General features: G+C 52.2%; 2 protein-coding genes across 8 annotated transcripts in view; both read right to left on the bottom strand.

The window, feature by feature from the left end:
• The window catches only part of AP1M1 (adaptor related protein complex 1 subunit mu 1), a 32,604-nt gene extending 23,261 nt beyond the window's left edge, over positions 1-9,343 (bottom strand). For 4 of the 6 annotated variants that reach the window (XM_025369235.1, XM_025369234.1, XM_025369237.1 and 1 more), the window contains exons 1-3: positions 8,872-9,343; positions 3,029-3,185; positions 511-578 (exon numbers count right to left, since the gene is read on the bottom strand). In XM_025369235.1, coding sequence (XP_025225020.1) covers positions 511-578; positions 3,029-3,185; positions 8,872-8,913 — 267 coding nt within the window. In that variant the 5' untranslated portion in view covers positions 8,914-9,343. The remainder of the gene's footprint in view (positions 1-510; positions 579-3,028; positions 3,186-8,871) is intronic. The other 2 variants (XM_025369236.1, XM_025369239.1) reach the window with 2 other exon arrangements.
• Positions 780-22,697, bottom strand: FAM32A (family with sequence similarity 32 member A). 2 transcript variants are annotated; one of them, XR_003116960.1, is made up of 5 exons: positions 22,595-22,697; positions 22,346-22,487; positions 17,225-17,278; positions 16,375-16,911; positions 780-800 (listed from the first exon to the last, which is right to left on the bottom strand). XR_003116960.1 is itself a non-coding variant. In XM_025369240.1 (4 exons), exons 1-4 carry the CDS (start codon positions 22,666-22,668, stop codon positions 16,843-16,845), a joined length of 339 nt encoding a protein of 112 aa, XP_025225025.1. In that variant the 5' UTR covers positions 22,669-22,697; the 3' UTR covers positions 15,759-16,842. The 2 variants fall into 2 exon arrangements, 1 of the variants encoding a protein (XP_025225025.1); XM_025369240.1 differs by lacking the exon at positions 780-800 and having other exon boundaries at positions 15,759-16,911.
• Positions 22,698-25,978: the final 3,281 nt, after the last annotated feature.

The raw sequence follows: 25,978 nt of genomic DNA, 5'->3' as shown, positions 1-25,978 counted from the left end.
CCTCCCTGGCCGCACCACACACACACCTGTCCCAGGACCTTTGCTCTGGCTGCTGTCTGCATCTCACTGGCAGCCTGGGCCTGGCGTGTCAGCTCTCTCCAAGGTGGGCCTCCGGCATCTGTGCCTTGAGAGCCCCCTGGGACATTCTAAGCTGGCTCAGTTCTGCAGCTCTGCTGGTTATTCCAGCCCCATCAGCTGGTCACCCCATATGCTTCCAAAGCTGGCTGGGGGACTTGCTTGTCCCTTCCAGGGTCAGGGCACCACTGCTCAGCCCCACCTTTTCCTGTTCACTTTCCTTTCTTCCCCAGGGTCAGGGAGCAACACGAGCTACAGAATGCCACAGGCATGGCGGCGGGGTTTGGGGCTCCCCTTTGCCACTTCCTGGGGTTCCAGCCCCAGCACTCTCTAGGGAGGCCACGGCTGTCTCTAAGGTGGCGGGTATGGGGAGGTCCACAAGCAGAGCCAAGACAGCTGCCACCCAAGCCCACAGCCCCGCTGAGCGAGACTCACCTGCACCACCTTATAGAGGAAGGAGAAGACCAGCGACACGCATGCATTCTTCTTGGATGTGGCAACCACTGCATGGTGGTCACAGTTAAGGAGCATTCAGAGGCTGGGGCTGCTGCCTGGAAGATCCTGGTTCATGGAGGGACCCTCTAACCCTCACAACCCTCAGAGCCTTCCCTACCCCCACTCCCAGCCGTTTACTTGGCCCATGGTAGGCTACCAAGCTCCTGGTCCAAGCTACACCTGGGACACAGAAGTCACCAGAAAGACATGCTCCCAGGCCCCAGGGAGCACTCACCAAGATGGAGAATCACAGGGATGGCAGGTGGCACAGGGCACCTGTCCCAGTGGCTGGGTGAGGAGCTGTCCTGAGCAGGGAGGGAGTGAGGCTCATTCCAGGAGCAGAAAGCAGGACACACTGGCCCTGCTCCTCCAAAGCCGACACCTCGTCATGACCCTGATGAGGTCCAGGGTCCCCTGGCCAGACTCTGCGGCAAGTAGCCAGGGCCAATTCTGGCTTCAGCCCTTCCTGTCTTTGGAAACATAAGCCTTGGCCCATGAAATAAACCTTTCTAGAGAAACCTCAATATTTCTCTCCTGTGTAATGGGGGCCTGTGAATGAACTCACCAAGGCAATGTACGTGAGATGTCTGGCACAGATGCTCCCTTCTGCCACGGGAGCCAGCCCCTGCCGCCCAGGGTCAGTGTGTGCTGGGCGCTTCCTGTTCCTTTTTCCCTAATGGGCCCCCAGAGAAGGTTGGTTCTTCCTCTGCAGGCCCACGCACTGCACCCTGGACATCCCTGTTCACAGCATGTCTGCGCCGCCTGGCTTGTCTGCCCAGCGGTGAGCTCTAGGAGGGAGGGCGGGGGCTGCATCCTCTCTTCCCGCCTCACCCCAGCACAGCACAGGGCCCCAGGAAAGGGACGCTGGCCCAGTCAAACGAGCGCTGGCCTCCCTCCTGCTGCCTGGCAATGTGCCCTCCCCAGATGCTTTATAAGCAGGGGCAGTGGGTGCCTCTCAGCTTCATGGGTGCCTGTCAGCCACGGCTTTGCTGAGAACTGTCCCGGCTGGGAGTGAAAGGATGTCCACTCAGCCAGAGGGGTGAGCCCTCCCTGCCTCTTCCCTAGATGCCCAGGTGTGAAATGTGGGGGCCCAACCAGAAACTGATCTGATGGCTCCTGCTGAGCTCGGACCACAGCCACCTCACCCTCCTCTCAATACCTGGGCGGCTTCAGAGGACTGTCAGCTCCCTGGGTTAAAAGCCACCTAAGATCATCTTCAGAGCTATTCTCAGGGCCTTCCAGAGCCAGGTGAAATACACACAGAGGTGCACCACAGGGAGCCCTGGACCAGCACGGCCCACATGGGAATGTGCACACGAGTCACCAGGAACAGATCTTCCTACAATGCAGATTCTGACAGGGCAGGGCTGGGTGGAGCCCGGGATTCTGCATTTCCAAAGGGCTCCCAGGGGATGTTCTGGCCCATTGGCCACACTGTACTGGCAAGGCCCCAAGTGTCTCCAAGAACACAGGAAAGGGCAGAGAGCCCATGTCTGCTGGGAGCAATGTGCACAAGTCAGCTCAACTGACCCGAATGGTCCCGCAGCGAGGGGTCGTTGTTCCCACCGAACTGTGGGAAGGCGAGGGATTCGCCTCCAGCCCCATGGCTGCTGGAGCTGGGGCTCAAACCAGGCTGTGGCTGCAAAGCAGGCCCTTCCGCAGTAGTGTGGGTACTGAGATGGGCCTGCAGGTCTGCCCAAAGCCGTGGGGTGGCCAGTTAGACCTCCTGGATAGAAACTGGCTTGGCCAAGTCTCCCCGTGGGCCCAAGGACAGGAAGGGTGGGGGACTCTGAGATCTGGGCGGGACTGTGAGGAGTGTCTCCCCTTCTCTGTACCCTACCACCCCTCCGTGGTCCAGGCCACTTCCCCTCCCACCTGCACGATGGCCCCAGCCTACTCCTCACCTACCCATGTCCTCTCCTGTCCCCACAGTCTTGCCCCACTCAGCAGCCAGAAACCTCCAGAAGATGCACATCTAAAAGCCTCCAAAGACTTCCTGTCACATTTCAGATGGTGTTCTTTGAGACCCCAGACCCCGTTGACCACTCCAGCCTCACTGCTGCCACACGCCCCCTCTCGAGGGCTCCAGCCACCCCGATTGCAGCTGCTGGAGTGAGCCTTTCCCCTGCAGAGCCTTCACCCACGCCTAGTGCCTGCCTGCCCCTCCAGCTGGCAGAAGCCAGGCCTCCCTGCAGGCTTCCTCCAGGGTGTCACTTCCCTTCCTGGGCCCCTGGGCCAAAGGAGTTCAAGTCACACCTGCTCCTCTCCCCACACCCATCACGCGTGTCATCGTGCATTCTCCGCCTGTCTCTGCAGGCAGCAGGGAGCTCCGGGAGGGCTTGGCTGCGTCCAATGCTCCCGCTGTGCACAAACCAGTCCCGGTTGAAGGCGCGTGGATGTGCACACACACCAACACCCACACAGGAGTCTCCTGGGAGCTGCCCCAGTAAAGGGATACGATACAGGTTGTTGTGTTTGATCCACATGAAACGGACCCCTCCGTGGGCCAGGATGGGTGACAGCATCCCCTCCTCCTCCTTCTCCATCAGGATGGGCATGAAGTGCTCCACCTCCGACATGTCCACGTCGCCACGGTAGTTCCGGCAGATGAGCACCTGGGGTGGGGAAGGAAGAGGAACGATGCTTGCATTTTCAATTCTACAATCCAGGGGCTTGGGGCAGGGGGTGAGATGCACCAGCCTGCTTCCCTCTGGGGACTCCAGTCATGGCCCCTATCCACAAAAGAGCAGGACTCGAGGCCGTGCTGATCTCCATCCCCCAGGGAATTCCTGGAGAAGAGCATCTCCCAGTGTGAACGTCCCCAGGGGCCACTGCAGTTCTTTGCAGGGTGAGGGTAGAGGGGAACTCTGCGGCAAAGGTCCAGGACCGAATCATTCAGAGATATCAGGTTAAGTAATGCCTCACAAGCTCTCAACGCAGACCTTCTCAGAGCCTTTGCCGGGCCAACGCACCCTGCTCTCCCGCCTGTGTCAGGGCGCCCACTCCCGCTGAAGATTCGTATTGACTGAAGTCTACCGGTGGCCTGAAGAGGAGACGCCCTCTTCCTGGTGTCTCTCTTTCATAGCCTGTGGGTCAGGATATACAGCATCCAGAAACCCTGTCCACTGCTGATAGGAAAGGAAAATGGGACAGCTACTTTGGTGTAGTCTGGTAGTTTCTCAAAAAGTGAAACCCAGTGTTACTCTCCGATCCAGTCATTCCTCTCTCTGGTATTTACCCAAGAGAAATGAAACCACATGTCTGCACAAAGACTAGCACAAGAATGTTAACAGCAGCTTTAACTGAAACAGACCCAGACTAAAAACAATGCCAATGTCCTTCAGCAGGTGAACTAGAAACAAACTGTCCATGCACACCATGAGAAGCACACCTCGGCAACGAAAGGGCTCGGACTCCCGATACGCAGGCTCATCAGAATCACTGTGCTGGCTGAGAGAAACCAGACAGACGAGCACTCATCCTGTATGACCGCACGTGTATAAAAGCCCAGAAAATGGTGATGAAAAACACATCGGTGGCTGCGTAGGGATGGGGCTGGACAGCAAAAGGGCGTGAGGAAGCTTTCGGGGGCGATGGAATGTGTGGTTATGGCTTCCCACATGACTGAGCTCATCAAATTGCACACTTTAGATAAATGCAGGTTATTAGTGCAAATTACATACATCTCATTAAAGAAAAAAAGGAGGTCGGAAGTTTTGCTAGCCCGGGCACGGCTGCGGTTGGAGATGCTGCCTGGAGCAGCTGCAGCTCTTGGGGCCTGCAGGACAGCCAGCTGCAGGACTCAGCAACGCGCTGAGAAGGCCATTGCGGCGCTGACCATCCTGGGAACCAACTGCCTCAGAACTTGGCATTTCATCACACGCTGCCTTTATTCTCTTAAGGAGAGACTGGGGGTGGTGGAGGGTGGCACCTTCCTTTCCTAGTGTCTCCTTTGTGGCCTGTGGGACTGATTGGAGGGAGGCAGGTGATGACGTGTTGAGGGACCAGCCCCTTCCCCTGCTGTCACTCTTGACCCCCCAAGGTCCTTCCTCACAAAGGGTGACAGGGCTTTTCCTACACAGAAGCCAGATGGGGTCTCTCTCCCACTGTTGAACTGCCACCTACCCCAGCCTCCCCGGCACTGAGAACAAAGCCCAAGTCTGTCCCCGTGGCTCCCAAGGACCGGCGTGGTCTGGCTCCTCATAGCCTCTCTGATGCCTCTCTGCCTGCGCTGCCCTGGTCCATTCCCCTCCAGCCTGGCCCTTAGCTGGTCTCTGAGTGATCCACATCTGTTCCCACCTTGGGCCTTTGCCCTGACCTGGCTCTTCTCATTTCTCAAGCCTCAGCTCAAATGATACCTCCTCTAAGAGTCCTCCCAGCTGGGCGCAGTGGCCCATGCCTGTAATCCCAGCACTTTGGGAGGCCGAGGTGGGCGGATCACGAGGTCAGGAGTTTGAGACCAGCCTGACCAATATGGTGAAACCCCATCTCTATTAAAAATACAAAATTAGGCTGGGCGCGGTGGCTCAAGCCTGTAATCCCAGCGCTTTGGGAGGCCGAGACGGGCGGATCACGAGGCCAGGAGATCGAGACCATCCTGGCTAATCCAGTGAAACCCCATCTCTACTAAAAAATACAAAAAAAAACTAGCCGGGCGAGGTGGCGGGCGCCTGTAGTCCCAGCTACTCGGGAGGCTGAGGCAGGAGAATGGCGTAAACCCGGGAGGCGGAGCTTGCAGTGAGCTGAGATCCGGCCACAGTACCCCAGCCTGGGCAACAGAGCGAGACTCCCTCTCAAAAAAAAAAAAAAAAAAAAAATTAGCCAGGCAGGCATGGCGGTGCATGACTGTAACCCCGGCTACTTGGGAGGCTAAGGCAGGAGAATCACTTGAACCCAGGAGGCAGAGGTTGCAGTGAGCCGAGGTTGTGCCATTGCACTCCAGCCTGGGTGATAGAACATAACTCCGTCTCAAAAAAAAAAATTCCTTCCTGCTTGCTCTGACTGAGATCATGTCCCATCCCTCTGCACCCTGACCCCTGCTTTATCCCTATCACCTGCTGCGTTATACATTTATTTGTATCCTCGTCTATTGTCTGACATCCCCTGAGAACAGCGATGACTCCTGTCTCATTCACAGCTGTGTTCCAGCACCCAGAACGGGGCCTGGCCCATAGTAGGTGCTCAGTAAACATTTGTGGAGTGAATATGGGGGTGAGGAGAAAAAGGAAGCGTGGATAATGTCCAGGTCTCCAGTGCAGGTGGCTGAATGGGTGATGGCATCACTGAGATGGAGAGAGAGCAGGTACAGGGAATGCATTGAGAGAAATGCTGAATTTGTGGTGGCGGCGGGACCTCCCTAGTGTCCCAGAGGCCAGTGGCTCTCCAGAGAAGTGCTGTGGACAAAGTCGAGAGTCACCGGCCCATGGACATGAGTCAAAGCCCACCTGGGAAGAGTGACAGCATGGGGAGGCACGCGTAGGCCTGAGCCGCTCCACAGCCCCGAGGAGGGCAGAAAAGGAGGAGAGCAGGCAGTGCGAGAAACAAGAGGAAACCCCTGAGCGCAGCCTCCCGGAAGCGGAAGGGAGTGCTGAAGAGGAGGTGGTCAGTGGTGGTTAGTGGTGTAAGAAGCCAGCTAGATAAAGCGGAGAAGCTTCCTACTAGGAGAGCTTCCTTCCAGCCCAGTGTGGCCACGCCGGTGTCCTCAGTGACCAGACACGTGGCCACGAATTTCTCAGTGTGCTTTATTTTTGATTAAATGCAGTCGGCTCACAAGGCCGACTTTGGAAACAGGAGGTCCGTGGGTTGTGGAATAAGAAAGGGCATCATGGTTGCAGAGGGAGGGAGGGAAGCCCATGGCTGCCTTGGGGAGCTTTCTGAAAGGCAGGTCTGATCATGCCTCTCTGGGCTATGGTCTCCTCACGGTGGCTCCTTGTTGGAAATGAAGTGGTCCCCTTGGTCCCTCTCTCCCATCTCGGCATTAGCCAGGACTTCTGGCTCGGCGGCCCCAGCAGGCTGCCCCTTGCAATACCTCTTTTCCACCAGATCGTGCCTGATCACCTTCCAAACCCACTTCCGGCATTGCCCTCTTCCAGGGAGCCTTTCATAACCACCTCCACCTCCCACTGGCTAAAGACGAGGTTGAGCAACTGCAGGACTTGGGACCTTGTTCCTGCCCCTGTGGCTGCCTGGATCCAACTGTGTGGTAATGTCTCTGCTTCTACGGGACTCCCCTGCTAGACTGAGAGGCCTGGGAAAGCTAACATGGATCATGGGTGGTGCTGAGCCTGTCTCACACATCTGCTCGGCAAATCTGCACAATAACTCCATGAAAGCCTCTTTTGACCAGTGAGGAAAGCGAGGCTCAGAGAGAAGGTGCCTGTCCCAGGTCACACAGCTGAGCAGCAGAGATGGGTTTTGAGCTCAGCCCTACCACCACAGCCACGGTGCCAATGGACACCCTATGCCTGGCACAGGACAGGGTGCATCCTAGGTGCTTATGAAATGTTTGCTGAAGGAATAAGCCAGCCAAGACAGGCAGCCCGCTGGCACCTCTGGGGAGGCAGTGGCCAGGGCGGAAGCAAGACTCATGCCACCAGGACTCAGGGTACACTGCACACACCCAGCCCCTGGCGTGCTCTAAGACTCGTGTCTTCCCTGCTTCCAAGAAGGTGGGGGAAGGAAACCCAGCACTGGATCTCACCAGTTATTGGCTTTGGTTGGCTTCCAGGGCAGGCACCCACTCAAGGGACTTCAGAAAAGTGTGGGGGTGGGGTGGGGCAGGAAGGGGCAGCCACTTCACGTCTTCACTCTCAGCTGCTTTAGGGCTCACCCCTGCCCGCCTCACCTAGGACCTGACACCCACGTTTGTTTCTCTCACTGATCAATGTTGGGTTTAACATTGTTGGACCGGTGCTTGTTGCTTCCACATGCAACAGGCCAGGCAGCCACTTGCCTTGCACCTGGGATGGACTTGGGAGAAGGCAGAGGACCATTTCTAAAAGGCGGGGACAATCCCTTCTTTCAGTTTTCTCAGATCCTCTGGGGAAGATGCCCGGGTTCTAGTCTCTGTCCAGCTCCCTGGTATCTCAGGTCCATTTGTCACCCCTCCTTAGGAAAACCCTCTCTCATCCTCCGGCTGAGGCTGACTGTCTGTATAACACATCCGCCCCACACCCCCACTGCAACTGACATTTATTTGTGTTTTTGGAGATCGGTATCCATCTCCCCAATCAGCCTGTGAACGTCATAAGAACACAGATTGTTGAGCCCTGGCACAGTGACTCACGCCTGTAATCCTAGCACTTTGGGAGGCTGAGACAGCTGGATCACTTGAGGTCAAGAGTTCAAGACCAGCCTGGTCAACATGGTGAAACCCCGTCTCTACTAAAAATACAAAATTTAGCTGGGCGTGGTGGCAGGTGCCTGTAATGCCAGCTACTTAGGAGGCTGAGGCAGGAGAATTGCTTGAACCCAGGAGGCAGAGGTTGCAGTGAGTGGAGATCGCACCACTGCACTCCAGACTGGACAACTGAGCATGACACTATCTCAAAAAGAAAAAAAAAAGCAGGATTGTTTTTTACTAAACACAAATCGACCCCAGGCTTACTATCCTGCCTGGCATTAGTAGGTGCTCCCCAGATATCAGCTAAATAAACAAATGCTTCTGGATCGGACTCCTAGACTTCCTACTTCTCTGTGACCATTGTGACCTTGGTCAGGTTACTTCACCTCTCCGTGCCTCAGTTTCTCCCTCTATAAAACGGTACTCGTGATCACCATCCACTCACCTAACCCTTGTAACTCACTATCGCAATGAACGTGGAGAAATTCCTACTGAGAGAAAGTGCACGATAAACAGAAGCTGCAACGCCCTGAGAGGGCGGGACTGGCTCGAGAGCACCCAGTCCCCGCCACGCCTCGCAACCCCCGGCCAAGGGTCGCGCAGCCCCTGGACACCCTGCCTGGCTCCGAGGCCGGCTGCGGCCCCGCTTCTAGGTGCTCCACCGAGCCCAGAGCCTCTGGCCCGGGTGCCTGGGAGCAGAGGGCGGTGCAGTCAGTTACCTGGCAACGCGGTGGCTGCAGCCCACCGCGTTACCTAGCAACAGGGCGTGGATTACCCACTTAAGACCCCCGCCCGGTTACCCAGAAATAGGGTGGGGCTCTCAGGTGAGGTCTACCGGCCTCTTTGCCTCACACCAGGGTGGGGCTCATAAGCCGGTTACCTAGCAACAGGGTGGGTCCCCGCGGGCGGAGGCCCCCGCCGGTTGCCTGGCAACAGGGAGGGTGGGGAGCCTTCATTACCTTGCCCTTCAGGTCCAGCACGTAGACGGCGCTAGCGGACATGGTGGCTGCAGGAGGCCTCGGCAGCGGCAGCGACGGTGGAGACTGCCAGGCGTTGAGCAAGGCCGGGCGCCGCCCGCGACAGCTCACCTCCACTTCCGGTTCGGGGAGCCGCGCGGGGACCGTTATGTCCGGTCCGGGAGGAGCTGTCAGGAATGCGCAGGCGCAGGACGGACTCTGCGCAGGCGCATTACGTGGTATGTGACCCTGTTTCTTGCTCCCGCCTGAAGCATCCCGGAAGTAAGGCCCTGGGAGGCGGGGCCGACCAAATCAGGGCACCCACTGGCCGCTGCCAGGCTGAGCTATGGAGCCAGAGCAATTGAAAACCGCCTCCCGTCGGCCGAGTTAGGCGAGAGAGCCTGGTGGTGAAACCGACCTGGGACCCAACCCTATGGAGCTCACAGTCTAGTGGGGAAGTCTATGAAACAAGTGTACAGTCACCAATTGTGATAAGCTCAAAAGGGAGAGGTAAGGCCGTGGTTACTTGGAAAGAGGTCAAACTTTCTGAATGGCAATCAGACCTTATCAACAGTCACCACCTGTCATTGTCAACGTTTATCAGTGAATGAGCATGCCTGTTTATTGCCTGGAATGTTACGAAAACCAGTCTCACTGAACCTTGACCCAGCGTACCGTGTTTCATTTCTGCAAAGTTAGTAGTCGGTAATGCAACTGGTGGCCCTTGATTAATCCATTGAATCATATCTAATTTGCTTTTATGAAATCTTGGGCTTTGGAGAAATACCTGCATTCTGTTCCAGTTAGCCATCACAGTACCCTGGTGATCCCAACCCTGCAATATCAGAGTGGTTTACCCAGGATGCCTGCCTCTCACATCTTTTATTTTCCCTCCTATCTCCGTTTTGGCGTTTGGAAAGATGATTTTTGCAACTCGGTAATTATATAGTCTTTGCTTAGGATAGAAATGTGACCGAACCTCTAGAAAAGCAAACTAGAATGTTTGAGGACTACTAAGTGATCCTGGGCTGGAAGGATTCTTGCACAAGGCACAGAGCAAGCAGCCAAGAGAGGCTTTTTGCTTTTTTTTTTTTTTTTTTTTGAGATGGAATCTCACTCTGTCACTCAGGCTGGAGTGCAATGGCACGATCTCGGCTCACTGCAACCTCTGCCTCGCGGGTTCAAGCAATTCTTCTGCCTCTCAGCCTCCCAAGTGGTTGTGATTACAGGCACATGCCACCACGCCCGGCTAATTTTTGTATTTTTAGTAGAGACGGGGTTTCACTATGTTGGCCAGGCTGGTCTCAAACTCCTGACCTCAGGTGATCCACCCACCTCGGCCTCCCAAAGTGCTGGGATTACAAGGGTTAAGTTAAACATTAAAAGACGAGAGAGCCAGTGCCCTTGTACAAAGGCTGGGATGTAACAAAAGCCCACCCAGAATTGTGCCTAGGCTTTTCCTGGGCCTTGGAGCATGACAAGATAACGAAGGAATTCTTAGCAGGACGCTTTTAGGATTAAACAAACTTTATTGGAGGTCTGAAGAAGCTCCTCAGGGCTCCACAAACAAGTTTACTGGAGTTTGAAGGAACTCCCCCAAACCTCCATGATTTAGCAGGAGACAAGATAAGGGTAATCACCCCAGCACCTGGACTCCACTTAGATTAAGTAAATTTACTGAGGTTCGAGGAAGGTCTTCAGGACTCAGATCTTAGTTATAGGTTAAAAGACTAGAATAACTTACTTCTGTCTTGAAATGAATGTGCACTTACACGTAGACCTACAGCTTAGAAGGTATATGAGCCCTGGAAGACTTTGGAATTTTGAGTTGGTCTGGTAATATTTTCTCCAGGCCTTTTCCCTGTAACCAGTTACAGAAATAAAAACTCTTCCTAGTTCATCTGTGTCTCATTATTGGGCTGTGAGAAATAGAAGTCCAACCCTCAATTTGGTCTGGGAACAGGTTAGCAGTGGGGGTCTCAAAAGCATCCCCAACACAGCAGACACAATAAGAACCACTGAGGCCTGAAATCCATGTATAGATTGTTTTAATTGGTCTGGGCCGGGGTTTGGTTATTGAGATTTTTCTTTTCTTTCTTTTTATTTTTTAATTTTGAGACAGAGTCTCACTCTGTCACCAGGCTGGCGTGCAGTGACACGATCTCGGCTCACTGCAACCTCTGCCTCCCGGGTTCAAGCGATTCTCCTGCCTCAGCCTCCCGAGTAGCTGGGACTACAAGCGCCTACCACGCCCAGCTAATTTTTGTACTTTTAGTAGAGACAGGGTTTCACCATGTTGGCCAGGATGGTCTTGATCTCTTGACCTTGTGATCTGCCTGCCTCAGCCTCCCAAAGTGCTGGGATTACAGGTGTAAGGCACCGCGCCTGGCCTTCTTTTCTCTTTTCTGTTCTGTTGTTCTTTGTTTTTTGTTTTTTTGAGGCAGGGTCTTATTCTGTCACCAGGCTGGAGTGCACTGGCACAATCTCGGCTCACTGCAACCTCCTCATCCTTGGCTCAAGCAATTCTCAGCTGGGACTACAGATGCGTGCCATCAAGGCCAGCTAATTTTGCTTTTTTTTTTTTTTTTTTTTGAAACAGGGTCTCGCTCTGTCACCCAGGCTGGAGTGCAGTGGCACAATCTCAGCAGTTCGTTGCAACCTCTGCCTCCTGGATTCAAGCGATCCTCCCACCTCAGCCTCCTGAGTAGCTGGGACTACAGATGTGTGCCACCAGGCCCGGATCATTTTTTTGTAATTTTTAGTAAAGCTAGGGTTTCACCATGTTGGCCAGGCTTAATTTTGCAATTTTTGTACAGATGGGGTTTCCCCATGTTGCCCAGACTGGTCTCAAACACCTCAGATCAAGTGATCTGCTTGCCTTGACCTCCCAAAGTGCTGGGATTAAAGGCGTGAGCCACGGCACCTGGCCTGGTTATTGGAATTTTTTCCAAGCTCCCCAGATGATACTAATAGGAAACAAAATTTGAGAAACCCTGGTGTATCACAATAGGTGTTGTCTTTCTTTTTAATATGGAGTCTCACTCTGTTGTCCAGGCTGGAGTGCAGTGACATGGTCTCAGTTCACTGCAGCCTCCTCCTCCCAGGCTCAAGTGATTCCCCTGCCTCAGCCTCCAGAGTAGCTGGGATTACAGGCGCCCGCCACCACGCCCGGCTAATTTGTGTATTTTTACTAGAGACAGGGTCTCACCATGTTGGTCAGGCTGGTCTCGAACTCCTGACCTCAGATGATCTGCCTGCCTCGGCCTCCCAAAGTGCTGGGATTATAGGCATGAGCCACCACGCCCAGCCCACAATAGGTATGGTCTTTTCTGAGATATTGCAGAGGTCAAATTAAGTTCGAATGCCAGAGTTGAAATTGAGATGTGATCTGAATAACCTCCGTAAGTGGAGCAAAGGGGGTTAGAAGTAGTTTCTGTGTAAAGAGTGCTTACTGTGATGGCACTCTTGACATTTGAGTCTTTGTTTCCTCAAAAGATTCATCCAATCCCTTCCAGCCCCCTTGACACTGATTTTAAAAATCTAAAGAAAATGCCTAGGGCAAGCCTGGAAGGAAACACTCTGCAATGAAAGGGGTCACCTCTCTTAGGTGGTTTTTCTTTTTGCCTTATAGTTTTTGGCATTCCCTGTTTTTCCTCAGCAAATGTGTATAGTTTTGTGCTTTAAAAAAGGTATGTTCAGTTTGGGAGGCTGAGGCGGGCAGATCATGAGGTCAGGAGTTCGAGACTAGCCTGGCCAATATAGTGAAACCCTGTCTCTACTGAAAAAAAAAAAAAGAAAAAAATACAAAAATTAGCCGGGCATGGTGGTGCAGGCCTGTAGTCCCAGCTACTTGGGAGGCTGAGGCAGGGGAATTGCTTCAGCTCTGGAGGCGGAGGTTGTGGTGAGCCGAGATTGCACCACCGCACTCCAGCCTGGACAACAGAGTGAGACTCAGTCTCAAAAAAAAAAAAAAAAATGTTGCTTGGTGCTATGACTTACTCTTGTAATTCCAGCACTTTGGGAGGCAGAGACAAGAGGGTCACTTGAGCCAGGAGTTTCAGACTAGCCTAGGGAACATGATGAAACCCCATCTCTATAAAAAATACAAAAATTAGCTGAGCGTGGTGGTATGCACGTGTAGTCCCAGCTACTTGGGAGGCTGAAACAGCAGAATCACTTGAACCTGGGAGATTGTCAAGGCTGCAGTGAGCTATGGTGGCATCACTGTACTCCAGCCTGGGCAACAGAGTAAGATCTCTAAAACATTACAATAAATTGGGCAAAATATGAGACTAGGTCCAATAGGGTTTGTTACATATCGTGTCTATTTCTGTTCCTGTCTTGCTGAACAGACTTGATGTTCTTCCTTAGCAGTAGAAAGTCACAGTTGTGGCCAGGCTGGTGGCTTATGCCCACAATCCCAAGACTTTGGGAGGCCAAGGCAGGAGGATCACTTGAGGTTGAGGCCAGTAGTTTGAGACTTGGGCAACATAGGGAGACCCTGCCTCTACAAAGAAATAAATAAATCAGCAGGGTATGGTGATGTGCACTTGTGATCCCAGCTACTCAGGAGGTTGAGGTGGGAGGATCACTTGAGCCTGAGAGGTCAAAGCTGCAGTGAGCTGTGATCACACCACTGCACTCCAGCCTGGGCAACAGAATGAGACCGCATCTCAAAAAAAAAAAAAAAAAAAAAGTCATAGTCCTGACATCTCATCAGATTCCTTCTAGAGCTTAATCAGAGGGCAATTAGTATCAAAAGCCTCTCTTGGCTGGGCACGGTGGTTCACGCCTGTAATCCCAGCACTTTGGGAGGCCAAGGCAGGTGGATCAACTGAGGTCAGGAGTTTGAGACTAGCCTGGCCAACATACTGAAACCCTGTCTCTACTAGAAATACAAAAATTAGCTGGGCGTGGTAGCACGTACCTGTAATCCCAGCTACTCTGGAGGCTGAGAGGCAGGAGAATTGCTTCAATCTGGGAGGCAGAGGTTGCAGTGAGCCGAGATCACACCACTGCACTCCAGCCTGGGCGACAAGAGCGAAGAGCCATCTCCAAAAAAAAAAATTAACCAGTCAGTCAGTACTGAAACAGTCATTTCGGAGGCTGGAGGCCTGCATTAGTGAGACCTGACCTGCCACAACACCCCCAACACACAATAAGAATCTCCGTTCTCCAGGCTGGCTTTGAACTCCTGGGCTCAGGCAACCCTCCGGCCTCAGCCTCCTGAGCGGCTGGGATTACATCTGTGTGTGTACCACTGTGCCTGGCACGAGGCCTTGGCGGTTTTTAATGCTCCCCAGATGATTCTAAATGTAAATTTGAGGACAGCGGTGGTGGACTGTTAGGGTATTGGATCCCGGTAAACCACACCGCCTAGTGTTCACGCTCTAGAGTTTCCTGCCAGACTCCGGGTTTGGCTACGTGGCTTGTTTTGGCCACTGAAATAGGCTATGTAGGCTGGGCGTGGTGGCTGATGTCTGTAATCCCAGCACTTTGGGAGGCCGAGGCGGGGGGGGGGACTCACTTGAGGTCAGGAGTTCGAGACCAGCCTGGCCAACATGGTAAAACCCTGTCTTTACTAACATACAAAAATTAGCCGGGTGTGGTGGTGGGTGCCTGCAATTCCAGCTACTCAGGAGGCTGAGGCAGGAGAGTCACTTAACGGGGAGGCGGAGGTTGCAATGAGCTGAGATCGCACCACTGCACTCCAGCCTCGGCAACACAGCGAGGCTGTCTCAAAACAAATAAATAAAAATAAAAAAAATAATAATAAAGCAATAGGCTATGTGGAGGGAGATCCTGGAGGGTGAGACACCACCCTGGACTTTCTGGCCCCAGGAAAGCCAACGCAACTGAACAAGTGAACTGAACCACACTCCATGCAACAGAATCCTCTAGCCAAGCACAGTCAACCCAGAGTTGTGATAATAAATAAATTTTTGGCCAGGCATGGTGGCTCATGCCTATAATCCCAGCACTTTGGGAGGCTGAGGCGGGTGGATCACGAGATCAAGAGATCGAAATCATCCTGGCCAAAATGGTGAAACCCCATTGCTATTAAAAATACAAAAATTAGATGGCGTGCACCTATAATAGCTGCTTGGGAGGCTGAGGCAGGAGAATCGCTTGAACCCGGGAGGTGGAGGTTGCAGTGAGCCGAGATTGCATGATTGTACTGCAGCCTGGGCAACAGAGCCAGACTCCATCTCAAAAAAATAAAAAAATAATAAAATAATAAATTTTTGTTGTTTTAAGTCACTGCCTTTTGGAGCCATTTGTTCTGCAGGGAAAGAACTGAAATAACTACCTTTCCACTATACTAATAAAGGGTTTCCACCACAGTAGTACAGAATGCAGACTCCTGCTGCTGGCTTGTGGATGGAAAAGGTCTGAAACTGTCTTTCCACCAGGCCATGCAAGGATCACTGGCAAAAGCCGCTGCTAATGAGAGTGTATCATCTCTCTTAGGTGTGAACCACAGGCAGGAACAGATGTGCCGTCGAAATTTTTCCAACTGAGTTGCCGTTTTCTAGTATGCATATTTTTCTGTGCCACAAATTCAAAAGACATTTTGGTAACAATTAAACAGCCTATAAGAGGACATTCAGCACTTTGGGAGGCTGAGGCGGGCAGATCACTTGAGGTCAGGAGTTCGAGACCAACCTGGCCAATATGAAGAAACCCCGTTTCTACTAAAAATACAATAATTAGCCAGGCATGGTCGCGGTCGCCTGTAGTCCCAGCTACTTGGGAGCCTGAGGCAGGAGAATCACTTGAACCTGGTAGGTGGAGGTTGCAGTGAACTGAGATTATGCCACTGCACTCCAGCCTGGGCGAGAGTGAGACTCTGAAAAAAAAAAAAAAAAGATGACGACACTCAGACTTACAACTGGCTTTTGCTTTATTGTGTAATTTACACAGGACAACCCCAAACTCCACACTTGGTTTTTCTCTTCTGCCTTCATTATTCTTTCAGTATCTATGTTGACAGAGATCGTTTCTCCCAACAGCATATGTGGTTTGATCCTCAACCAGGACGCACAGGCCCTACAAGATCCCAGCCCTCCAACACGAACACCTGGGCCCTCCCATTTGACTGCAGCCTTGCCTGTTTGTACTGGGGCTCTGCCCTGGTCCTGTCACCCCTGAGGCGTCCGTAGGGCAGGAATGCCAAACAGGATCCGTGTGATTTACTCTGAGTAAATACAAGAGGCTGCCAGGAGCCCCCAGCTGAGGATTGAGAGGCAGGCTGTGTCTGGGTTTCATTTCAAAGAACGCTGTGATGCATTAGCAATGTCTGCTATGGAAACACCCATTAGAAGTACCTGGAAGGAGGGTTTTGGGAAATGGACTCAGAAAGGAACAAGGTGTGTCCGTTCCATTCTTGCCTTAGGTGGCTGTTCTGCTGCCCAGGCTGCACTGTCTCAGTGGCCAGGTGGCTGAGGAGGAAGTCTGAAGGCCACAGAGTCGCAAGTGACTTCCCTGGGGCCTGCGGGGGACAGCACAGGCCCAAAGCTAGAGGAAGCTTGGAAGGGCACCCACGCTGGGTCCTGCGGGGCTCTGCACACTGCAGGCCACCATGGCGCTAGCTCCTTATCCTCTGGAGTCTGTCTCATCCAGGAGAAGACAGCTGGCTGGCCTCACAGCATTAGATGCAACTCAGGGGTGAAAACATTTTTACATGGCACGGACACACAATGGGCTTTACCTCTGGATAAACTTAGAAACTTTCCATCCAAACGAAAAGGGTGTATCTTCTGTACGTTGCCAAGAAGTCTCAACTGAGTACAAGGACAATCTTACTTTAATCAAGTTCCAGAATGAGGGCACACAGCTTCGAAAAGCAGTCTGTAGCAGAAGATGCAAGGGTGTGTGTAAAGCCATGTTTCTAGAATATACCAAAGGAAACACACCCAACCCCAGGGTGGCCTTTTGCGAATCCTCGATGCTGCTCCATACCGGGGCAGGTGGCTACTTCGTCCAGCTGACTTTGGGAATGTCATAATGCTCCGTGAGTGTGTCCAGGTGTCTGTTGAAGTCCTGGGAAGGTGGAGTAGAAGGCTGATGTCAGCGCAGACCCAAGGTGGGTGCTGGGGGAAATGGCACTGCCAAGCCCCACCTCTCCCACATCCTATCTCTCCTGAGCCCCATCGTCTCAAACTCACCCTGCCAGGTGTTACAGACTCCTGAACCCTGGGCTCCCCTTTGAAGAACCCTGGGGAAGTGTCACTTCTGTTAGGTAAACTTCCCTTCTCGTCAACATGCCAATGGCTCCCTCTGCCAGGCTGTTAGCCTCTGGGCCCAGCTGGGACCCTGAATGGCTCAGTCTCCCTGACTGGACACGGCAACTCACCTCCACTCTCTGCTTGTGGGTTTTGGATGCTTTCTTTAGGATCCTTTCCATCTGCTGGAGACAGAAAAGACACGGAGGTGAGTTTACAGGCTCAACACAGCCCAGGCCGACATGGGATGGAAGATGGAGCCCCAGCCAGCCTGGCTCCCACGTTTAGAACAGCTGGAGGTTTCAGGCTGTATGTCTTGTCCCCCTCCCTCAACTCCAACCAGGCTGGTCCAACAGGGAACCCAGGTCAGTTGCCAGCTTCCTGAGTGGCAGGAAATGAACCAGCAATGCCTGAGCGTGTACCCATGAGCAGCCTCTGCTGGGAGCTGTTGGCATGCTTCCTGCATCCCGAGGTGGCTGTTAGCACTGCCAGTTTGGAGGAGAACAAAGTCCTAGAGCGGGTTTGAGGAATGATGAGAAAGAGAGAGGTAAAGGGCCCGACACAGAGCAGGTATTCAAGTGACACTTCCCATCCTGATGTTAGGGCTACAAGACTAGGATCACCGTCCCTAGGGTTATTCTGAAATATGCCTCCTGCACCATGACCTGCTCTGATCCTCACTTCAAACACTCAACGACAGCTGCAAACGTCAGTATTTTGTAGCAGCTTGGAGTGTGGGCTGGGCGCAGTGGCTCATGCCTGTAATCCCAGCACTTTGGGAGGCTAAGGAAGGAGGACCGCTTGAGCTTAGGAGTTTAAGACTAGCCTGGGCAACATAAGGAGACCCCAACTCTACAAAAAATCAGCTGATTGTGGTGGTACGCGCCTATGGCCCCAGCTACTCGAAAGGCTGGGGTGAGAGGACTGCTTGACCCAGGAGGTTGAGGCTGCAGTGAGCTATGATCACACCAATGCACTCCAGCCTGGGCGACAGAGTGAGAGAAACCCTGTCCAAAAAAAAAAAAAAAGAGTTGGGAGTGTGGGATATAAAGCCAGACAGATCTGAGGCCACACCTGGCTCTACGCTTCTGGCTGGGTGACTGTGGCCCACTCTCTGGTGGCCCCTATGAACCGTGCTGCCTATGATTCATCCCTTGTGCAGTCCTTGTGCCACGCTGACTCTGACCTGGCCGTGGACTCAGTTAACTCAAAGGAACGCAGTACCAGTTCTGGGTCCATGCATAAGACCTGGCAGTGTTAGCTTTGTGCCCTTGGAAGCCAGTTGCTGTGCAGGAAGTCTGATGGCCCTGCTGGAAAGAAAGGACCTGGAGGATCAGATGATATGAAGGAAGAGGCCACGAAAGAAGCACTGACAGGTGGGGCACGGCGGCTCACGTCTGTAATGCCAGCACTTTGGGAGGCCGAGGCGGGAGGATCACCTGAGGTCAGGAGTTCTAGACCAGCCTGGCCAACATGGTAAAACCTCATCTCTACTAAAATGCAAACATTAGCTGGGTTTGGTGGCACGTCCCTGTAGTCCTGGCTACTTGGGAGGCTGAGTCAGGAGAATAGCTTGAACCTGGGATGTGGAGGTTGCAGTGAGCTGAGATAGTGCCATCGCACTCCAGCCTGGAGCCTGGGCGACAGAACAAGACTCTTTCTCCAAAAAAAAAAAAAAAAAAAACCACTGAGGCACCAGCTATATGGCGGCAAAGCCATCTTAGATGCTCCAGCCCAGATGCACCTTCAGAGACTCCAGGCCCAGCTGCCATCTGACTGCACCAGACTCTAGGCAAGGTCAGACCCTGCTAAGCCCAGTCAACCCAGAGCATCATGAGATATTATTGGTAGGGGCCACCTGGCTGTTCCTCTCTGTCCCCTCTCTTCTCCTTCATTCCCTCCTCACCTCCTTCTGTGTCCAGTCAGCCCTCACCTGGCTGATTCTCCCTCTAAGGCGAGCACCCTGCCCATCTCTGTCCCTCTACCTGCTGCTGCGAGCCCAGCCGAAGCCTGTGTCTCCTCGTGAGAAGCCACACTGACTGGTCCAGCTGCCACACAATGCCAGGCACCTGGCTGGACTCTGCCCACAGGCGTGACACCCAGCTAGTATTTTAGTTTTTGCAGATACAGGGTATCGCTATGTTGCCCAGGCTAGTCTCGAACTCCTGGGCTCAAGCGATCTTCCCACATCGGCCTCCCAAAATGTTGGGATTACAGGCATGAGCCACCGTGCCTGGCTGACTCCACTTGGATTTTTACTGGGGCACTGCATTTACCTTCTTTAAAACTATAGCTTTGGGCCGGGCGCGGTGGCTCAAGCCTGTAATCCCAGCACTTTGGGAGGCCGAGACGGGCGGATCACGAGGTCAGGAGATCGAGACCATCCTGGCTAACACGGTGAAACCCCGTCTCTATTAAGAAATACAAAAAAAAACTAGCCGGGCGAGGTGGCGGGCGCCTGTAGTCCCAGCTACTCGGGAGGCTGAGGCCGGAGAATGGCGTGAACCCGGGAGGCGGAGCTTGCAGTGAGCTGAGATCCGGCCACTGCAGTCCAGCCTGGGTGACAGAGCGAGACTCCGTCTCAAAAAAAAAAAAAAAAAAAAAAAAAAAAAAAACTATAGCTTTGGTTTCCCCTCCCTCGACTCCCACTCCAGAAAACGTGCTTTATCGGCAATCCTTCCCACCCCAGTAAACAGCACCTTCATTCATCAAACTGACCAGCCCAAAGTCTTGGTCATCCTTGACTCTTCTTTCTTTCCCAGCTTACGGGTTACCCAGGTTAGCCCAACGGCTAACCCTGAATTCATCCTTGAAAACCTATTCCAAACCTGTTACCTTCCACTGACTCCATCACGACTGCTCTACTCTGAACTCCCATTATTAGTCTCTTGATAGCTGCATCAGTCTCTCATTCTGGCTCCAGCAATAAAATCTCAGCCCTGCCTCTGACTACAGCCTCAGGGTTAGAAGCGACAGAAATGCATTCACTTGGTCAGGCATGGTGGCTCACGCCTGCAATCCCAGCACTTTGGGAGGCCGAGGCCGGCGAATCACTTGAGGTCAGGAGAGCGAGACCAGCCTGGCCAACATGGTGAAGCCCCATCTCTACTAAAAATACAAAAATTAGCTGGGCATGGTGGCGAGCACCTGTAGTCCCAGCTATTGGGAGGCTAAGGCAGGAGAATTGCTTGAACTCAAGAGGCAGAGACTGCAGTAAGCCGAGATCGCACCACTGTACTCCAGCCTGGGCAACAGAGCAAGGCTTTGTTTCAAAAAATTTAAAAAAGGCCGGGCATGGTGGCTCACGCCTGTAATCCCAGCACTTTGGGAGGCCGAGGCAGGAAGATCACCTGAGGTCAGGGGTTCAAAAACAGCCTGGCTAACATGGTGAAATCCTGTCTCTACTAAAAACACAAAAAAATTGGCCGGGAGTGGTGGCAGGCGCCTGTAATCCCAGCTGAGACAGGAGAGCTTGAACCCAGGAGGCAGAGGTTGCAGTGAGCCGAGATCGAGCCACTGCATTCCAGCCTGGGTGACAGAGCCAGACTCAGTCTCGCTGAGATGGAGTCTCACTCTGTTGCCAGCCTGGAGTGCAGTGACGTGATCTCAGCTCACTGCAACCTCTGCCTCCCAGGTACTGGTTCAAGCAATTCTTCTGCCTCAGCCTCCTCCCAAGTAGCTGGGATTACAGGCGTGTGCCACCACATCTGGCTAATTTTTGTATTTTCAGTAGAGACAGGGTTTCACCATGTTGGCCAGGCTGGTCTTGAACTCCTGACTTCGTGATCTGGCCACCTGATTTGTTAAATCCTTACCACAACCCTGTGAGGTAGACTTTACTGCTACTTTAACTAAACGGTAACTGGCTTGCCCAGAGTTACACCACTAATTCATGGTAGAGGCAGAGTCAAACTCAGGTCTGTCTGGCCAGAGGTAGTGCACCCATGTGTTTTCTGTATGCCTGAATTAGACCTGGGATTAAGGAGTTAATTGTCCCAGTGTCCCCAATGTCCATTTTCCCCAGTGTCACCGTACGGAATCACCTAGACCAGGGTTAAGGTTTCTCAGCCTCAGTGCTACTGATATTTGGAGCCGGATCATTCTTTGCTTCAGCGGGCTGTCCTGTGTGTTACAGGGTGTGAACGATCATCCCTGGCCTCTAGCCACTGTTGCCAGTAGTCCCCACCCCAACCCAGTTGAGAACCAAAAATGTCTCCAGACATTGCCACATGTGCTTAGCGGTGGGGGTTTGTGGGGTGGAGACTACTCCCAGTTGAGAATCACTGACCTGCACTGATTATTCTGTCTCCCTAGCATAATGGACCCACTTTATCTATCTTACTATGAACTCTTCTGTTCTCCACTGCACACATTGTGTTTCATATCAAGAAGCAATCATCTATTGGAGCCTTAAATACAATACAAACAAAGTCGTCATGGGCATGGCCATTCAACATCAACAGCTGAGACTGGGTGCGGTGGCTCACGCCTGTAATCCCAGCACTTTGGGAGGCTGAGGCGGGCGGATCACTTGAGATCATAAGTTCGAGATCAGCCTGGCCAACATGGTGAAACCGCGACTCTACTAAAAATACCAAAATTAGCCGGGTGTGGTGGTGGGCGCCTGCAATCCCAGCTACTCGGGAGGCTGAGGCAGGAGAATTGCTTGAACCCGGGAGGCAGAGGCTGCAGTGCTCTGACTCCACCAAAAATAAATAAATAAAAAAATATAAACAACATGTTTGAATCTGCCCAAGTTGTCTTGGAAACAAACTTTGTGGTGACTTCGAGCGGTGAGCATGGCCATTTAATATCAAGAGCTGGCATCCACTGAGCATTTACACACTGCCTTTTACTTTCATGACTTCCTCCCGAATTCCCAACCCTCTTAGAATAAATTACTACCCTGACTCCTACAGAGAAGTAAACTGAGGCACGGAAATAAGAAAGTCACAGGGCAAATGAGCCACAGCACTGGAATCCAAACCCGGGTCTCCAGCTCTGGCCTCCTTTCAACGCCAGTTCTAGCTCTCCCCTCTGCTGCCCACTAGGGCCAGCGGGGTCTTCTCATCCTTGGCGCTCCCCCGGCAGAGGGCGACTCTTCTCTCACTCACGCACAGCATCATCTCCCCGTAATTAAGGTCTCCTCTGACCGCTCCCCTGCTCTCCAAGCGCCCCAGCCCTGACCCCAATTTCGAGTCTCCCGGCGCCGGGTGTACCCGCCCTCCTCGCCGCCTTCTGCTTTTGCTCACCCGCTTCTCCTGCATTTTCTCGAAGGCCGCCTGGGCCGGGGTCCGCTTGTCCAGGCCGCGCCGCTTCTCCTCCTCGTTCTTTTTGCTCGTTCCCATTGCTTCCAGGAGTTTCGCTTTGTCTTTGTCCTTCTTTTTCTTCTTCCTGGAAAAACACACGAGGAGGGGGCGGGTCAGAGGGTCAGGACCAGGGGTCCAGATAAAAGGTCTAAGGGGAGTGAAGACGGAATCCCGCGGGCCCTCGGGCCTCACCGCTTGGTCACTCCCAGCTCTGCGACGCCTTTCAGCTTCAGGGGTCCCTTTTGGACCTGCTCGTAGGCCTCCATAACACTCTCCGGTGGTTCGGCAGATGTACTGCCACACTTCCTGTTTGCAAACCCTATTTCCTCCTGAATGCCCGCCTCACTTCTCTTTGATTGGCTGAGCTACAAGGTGAGCATGCGCTCTTAGTTCTGGAGCCGGGCCACACTTCCGGATAGTGGGCGGGACAGAGAGCCAAGGGAGGGAGTGCCCTTCGCATCCTGTCTGCTGCCACACTTCCGTAATTGGCGCCCACTTCCGGTCTTCAGTTCTTCAGACAGGGTGATGGAAACCCAACCCCTTTTTGAGGGTTTTGCACACGTTTGGGTGACCTATTCTCTTCCTTGATTTTTTTTTTTTCTTTTTTAGAGACATGGTCTTGGTCTGTTGCCTAGGCTGGAGTGGAGTGACGCGATCGTAGCTTACTGCAGCCTTGAACTCCTGGGCTCAAGAGATCCTCCCATCTCAGCCTCCTCAGTAGCTGGGACTACAGACGGGCGCCACTGAGCGCGGCTAATATTTTCATTTAATTTTTTTTTTTGTCGAGATGGGATCTCGCTATGTTGTCCAGGCTGGGCTCGAACTTCTGGGTTCAAGCGATCCTCCGGCTTCAGCCTTCCAAAGCACAGGATCACAGGCCTGAGCCACGAGCGCCACCCCCGTTCTCTTTTATTGCCATATTCTGAGCGTTCAATGGATAGCTGGGCCTAATTTTGTAAACCTAATCAGCATCTATTAATTTTTCAGCTTTAGGTAAATGACAATGTTATGTGACAAGGTTGGTGGTGTGTTAAAACAATTAAAAATCTGTTTTATGCCAGGCGCAGTGGCTCACATTTGTAGTCTCAGCACTTTGTGAGGCCGAGGTGGGCGGATCACGAGGTCAGGAGATCGAGACCATTCTGGCTAACAGCGTGAAACCCCGTCTCTATTAAAAATACAAAAAATTGGCTGGGTGTGGTGGCATGCGCCTGTAGTCCCAGCTACTTGGGAGGCTGAGGCAGGAGAATCGCTTGAACCCGGGAAGCGGAGGTTGCAGTGAGCTGAAATCACACCACTGCACTCCAGCCTGGCCAATAGACTCCATCTCAAAAACAAAACAAAACAACAAAACAAACACAAATGTATATATATTTAAATCAGCACTTTGGGAGACCAAGGTAGGCTGTTCACATGAGGTCAGGAGTTTGAGACCAGCTTGGCCAACATGGCGAAATCCTGTCTCTACTAAAAAAACAAAAACAAACAAAAACCCAAAATTAGCTAGGCATGGTAGCATGTGCCTGTAGTTCCAGCTACTTGGTAGGCTGAGGCAGGAGAATCACTTGAACCCAGGAGGCAGAGGTTGCAGTGAGCCAGAATCTCACCACTGCACTCCAGCCTGGTCAACAGACAAAGACTCCATTTCAGAAAACAAAAAACAAACAAACGAAAAAACCCACAAAACAACAAATCAATAGAGAATAGGGTATTGCTGTGTTGTCCAGGTTGGTCTCAAACTCCTGTCCTCAAGCAGTCCTCCTGAAGCACTAGAATTACAGGTGTGAGCCACCACCCCTGGCCCTTTCTTTCTTTCTTTTCATCCTTTCAGCATTGTGCAGTTTTCTTACATAGGATGTGTACATGCCTATATCTTTTTGTTTGTTTGTTTGTTTTTTGAGACAGAGTCTCGCTCTGTTGCCCAGGCTGGAATGCAATGGCACGATTTCGGCTCACTGCAACTTCCACCTCCCAGGTTCAAGAGATTCTCCTGCTTCAGCCTCCTGAGTAGTTGGGATTACAGGCGCCCACCACCATGCCCCGCTAATTTTTGTATTTTTAGTAGAGACGGGGTTTTGCCATGTTATCCAGGCTGGTTTCGAACTGCTGACCTCAGGTGATCCCCCTGCCTCAGCCTCCTAAAGTGCTGGGATTACAGGCGTGAGCCACCGCTCCCGACCCTTGCATATATCTTTTTAATGTCAGCAGAGGACTATGGGAATTTTTGGTTTCTTCTCTATTTCCCTCTGTATCAAAAACCTAGTTTAAAAAAAAAAAAAAAACTGTTATGAGAAAAATTTAAAAAGACTGTGCCTACCAAGTGTCTGTGAAGATGTGTTGAAACTGGAACTCAAACGTGCTGCTGTTGTGAATGTTAAAAGGCATAAACAGTTTAGAAATCAGTCTGACAGTTCTTTAAAAGATTAAGTATTCACTTATACTATGACAAAAGAATTAGATTCCTAGGTTTTAACCCAAATGAAATGAAAGTATAGACCTATATACACTTGTTTACATGAATGTTCACTGAAGATTTATTTGTAATAGCCAACAAATTAGAAACAGCCCTAATACTGCCCTAGATAAATGAACACAATCCGTGCCCACAAATCTTGGCTGACTTTTGCAACCAATGGAATTGCTAGGTCCAAGGTTATGCACATTTGCACGTTTTATTTCTCATAGATTTTGTCCAAATTGTGCCAGGGTGGCGTTTTTGTTTTGTTTTGTTTTTGTTTGTTTGTTTTGTTTTAACTGGGGGCGGGGAGGGGGAAGAGGCGAAGGAGGTGGAGAAGAAACAAGCAAACGCCCCCAAATCTACCGAACACAAGAAAAAGGAGGGCACAGGGGCTGCCTTTCTCAGTCCTACCTGCAGGAGGCAGCAATCCACTGCCTAATTCTCCGTCCACAACTGGAAACGACTGTGCAGAGGGGCTTCTGGTACCAGCGGATGGGGGCTGCCAGCACTTTTGTGTCAAAAGAAAGGCGATCTTTTGGCCGGGCGCGGTGGCTCACACCTCCTATCCCAGCACTTTGGGAGGCCGAGGCGGGCGGATCACGAGGTCAGGAGATCGAGACCATCCTGGCCAACACGGTGAAATTCTGTCTCAACTAAAAATTAAAAAATTAGCTGGGCGTGGTGGGGCGAGCCTGTAGTCCCAGCTACTCAGGAGGCTGAGGCGGAGAGTCACTTGAACCCGGGAGGCGGAGGTTGCAGTGAGTGGAGATTGTGCCTCTGCACTCTGGCCTGGCGACAGAGTAAGATTCCGTCTCAAAAAAAAGAAAAAAGAAAAGAAAAGAAAGAAAGAAAGAAAAAGAAAAAGAAAAGAAATTACCCGGATGTGGTGGGGCACACTTGTGGTCTCAGCTCCTCGGGAGGCTAAGGCAGGAGGATCACTTGAGCCTGGGTGTGGGTGTTCGAGGCTGCAGTGATCTAGGATCCTGATTGATGCACTCTAGCTTCGGCAATTAGAGCAAGACCCTATCTCAAAAAAAAAAAAAAAAAAAGGAAAATAAAACGATTATGTTGAGTCTTGAATACAAATTAAAAAAACAACTACAAAAAAAGAAAAAGAA

The sequence above is a fragment of the Theropithecus gelada genome, chromosome 19, assembly GCF_003255815.1.
Source record: "Theropithecus gelada isolate Dixy chromosome 19, Tgel_1.0, whole genome shotgun sequence".
Lineage (NCBI taxonomy): Eukaryota > Metazoa > Chordata > Mammalia > Primates > Cercopithecidae > Theropithecus > Theropithecus gelada.
The sequence above is the reverse complement of the archived record's forward strand: the minus strand, read 5'-3'. Positions and strand labels throughout refer to the sequence as shown.

Bases quoted from the DNA above. Each gene is read 5' to 3' on its own strand.
- FAM32A (XM_025369240.1), bottom strand. From the start codon at position 22,668: ATGGAGGCCTACGAGCAGGTCCAAAAGGGACCCCTGAAGCTGAAAGGC. The intron at 17,279-22,345 runs GTGAGCAAAAGC...TTCTGTCTCCAG, and splicing joins AGAAAATGCAGGAGAAGCGG to CAGATGGAAAGGATCCTAAA. The intron at 16,912-17,224 runs GTGAGTTGCCGT...CCACCTTCCCAG, and splicing joins CCCACAAGCAGAGAGTGGAG to GACTTCAACAGACACCTGGA.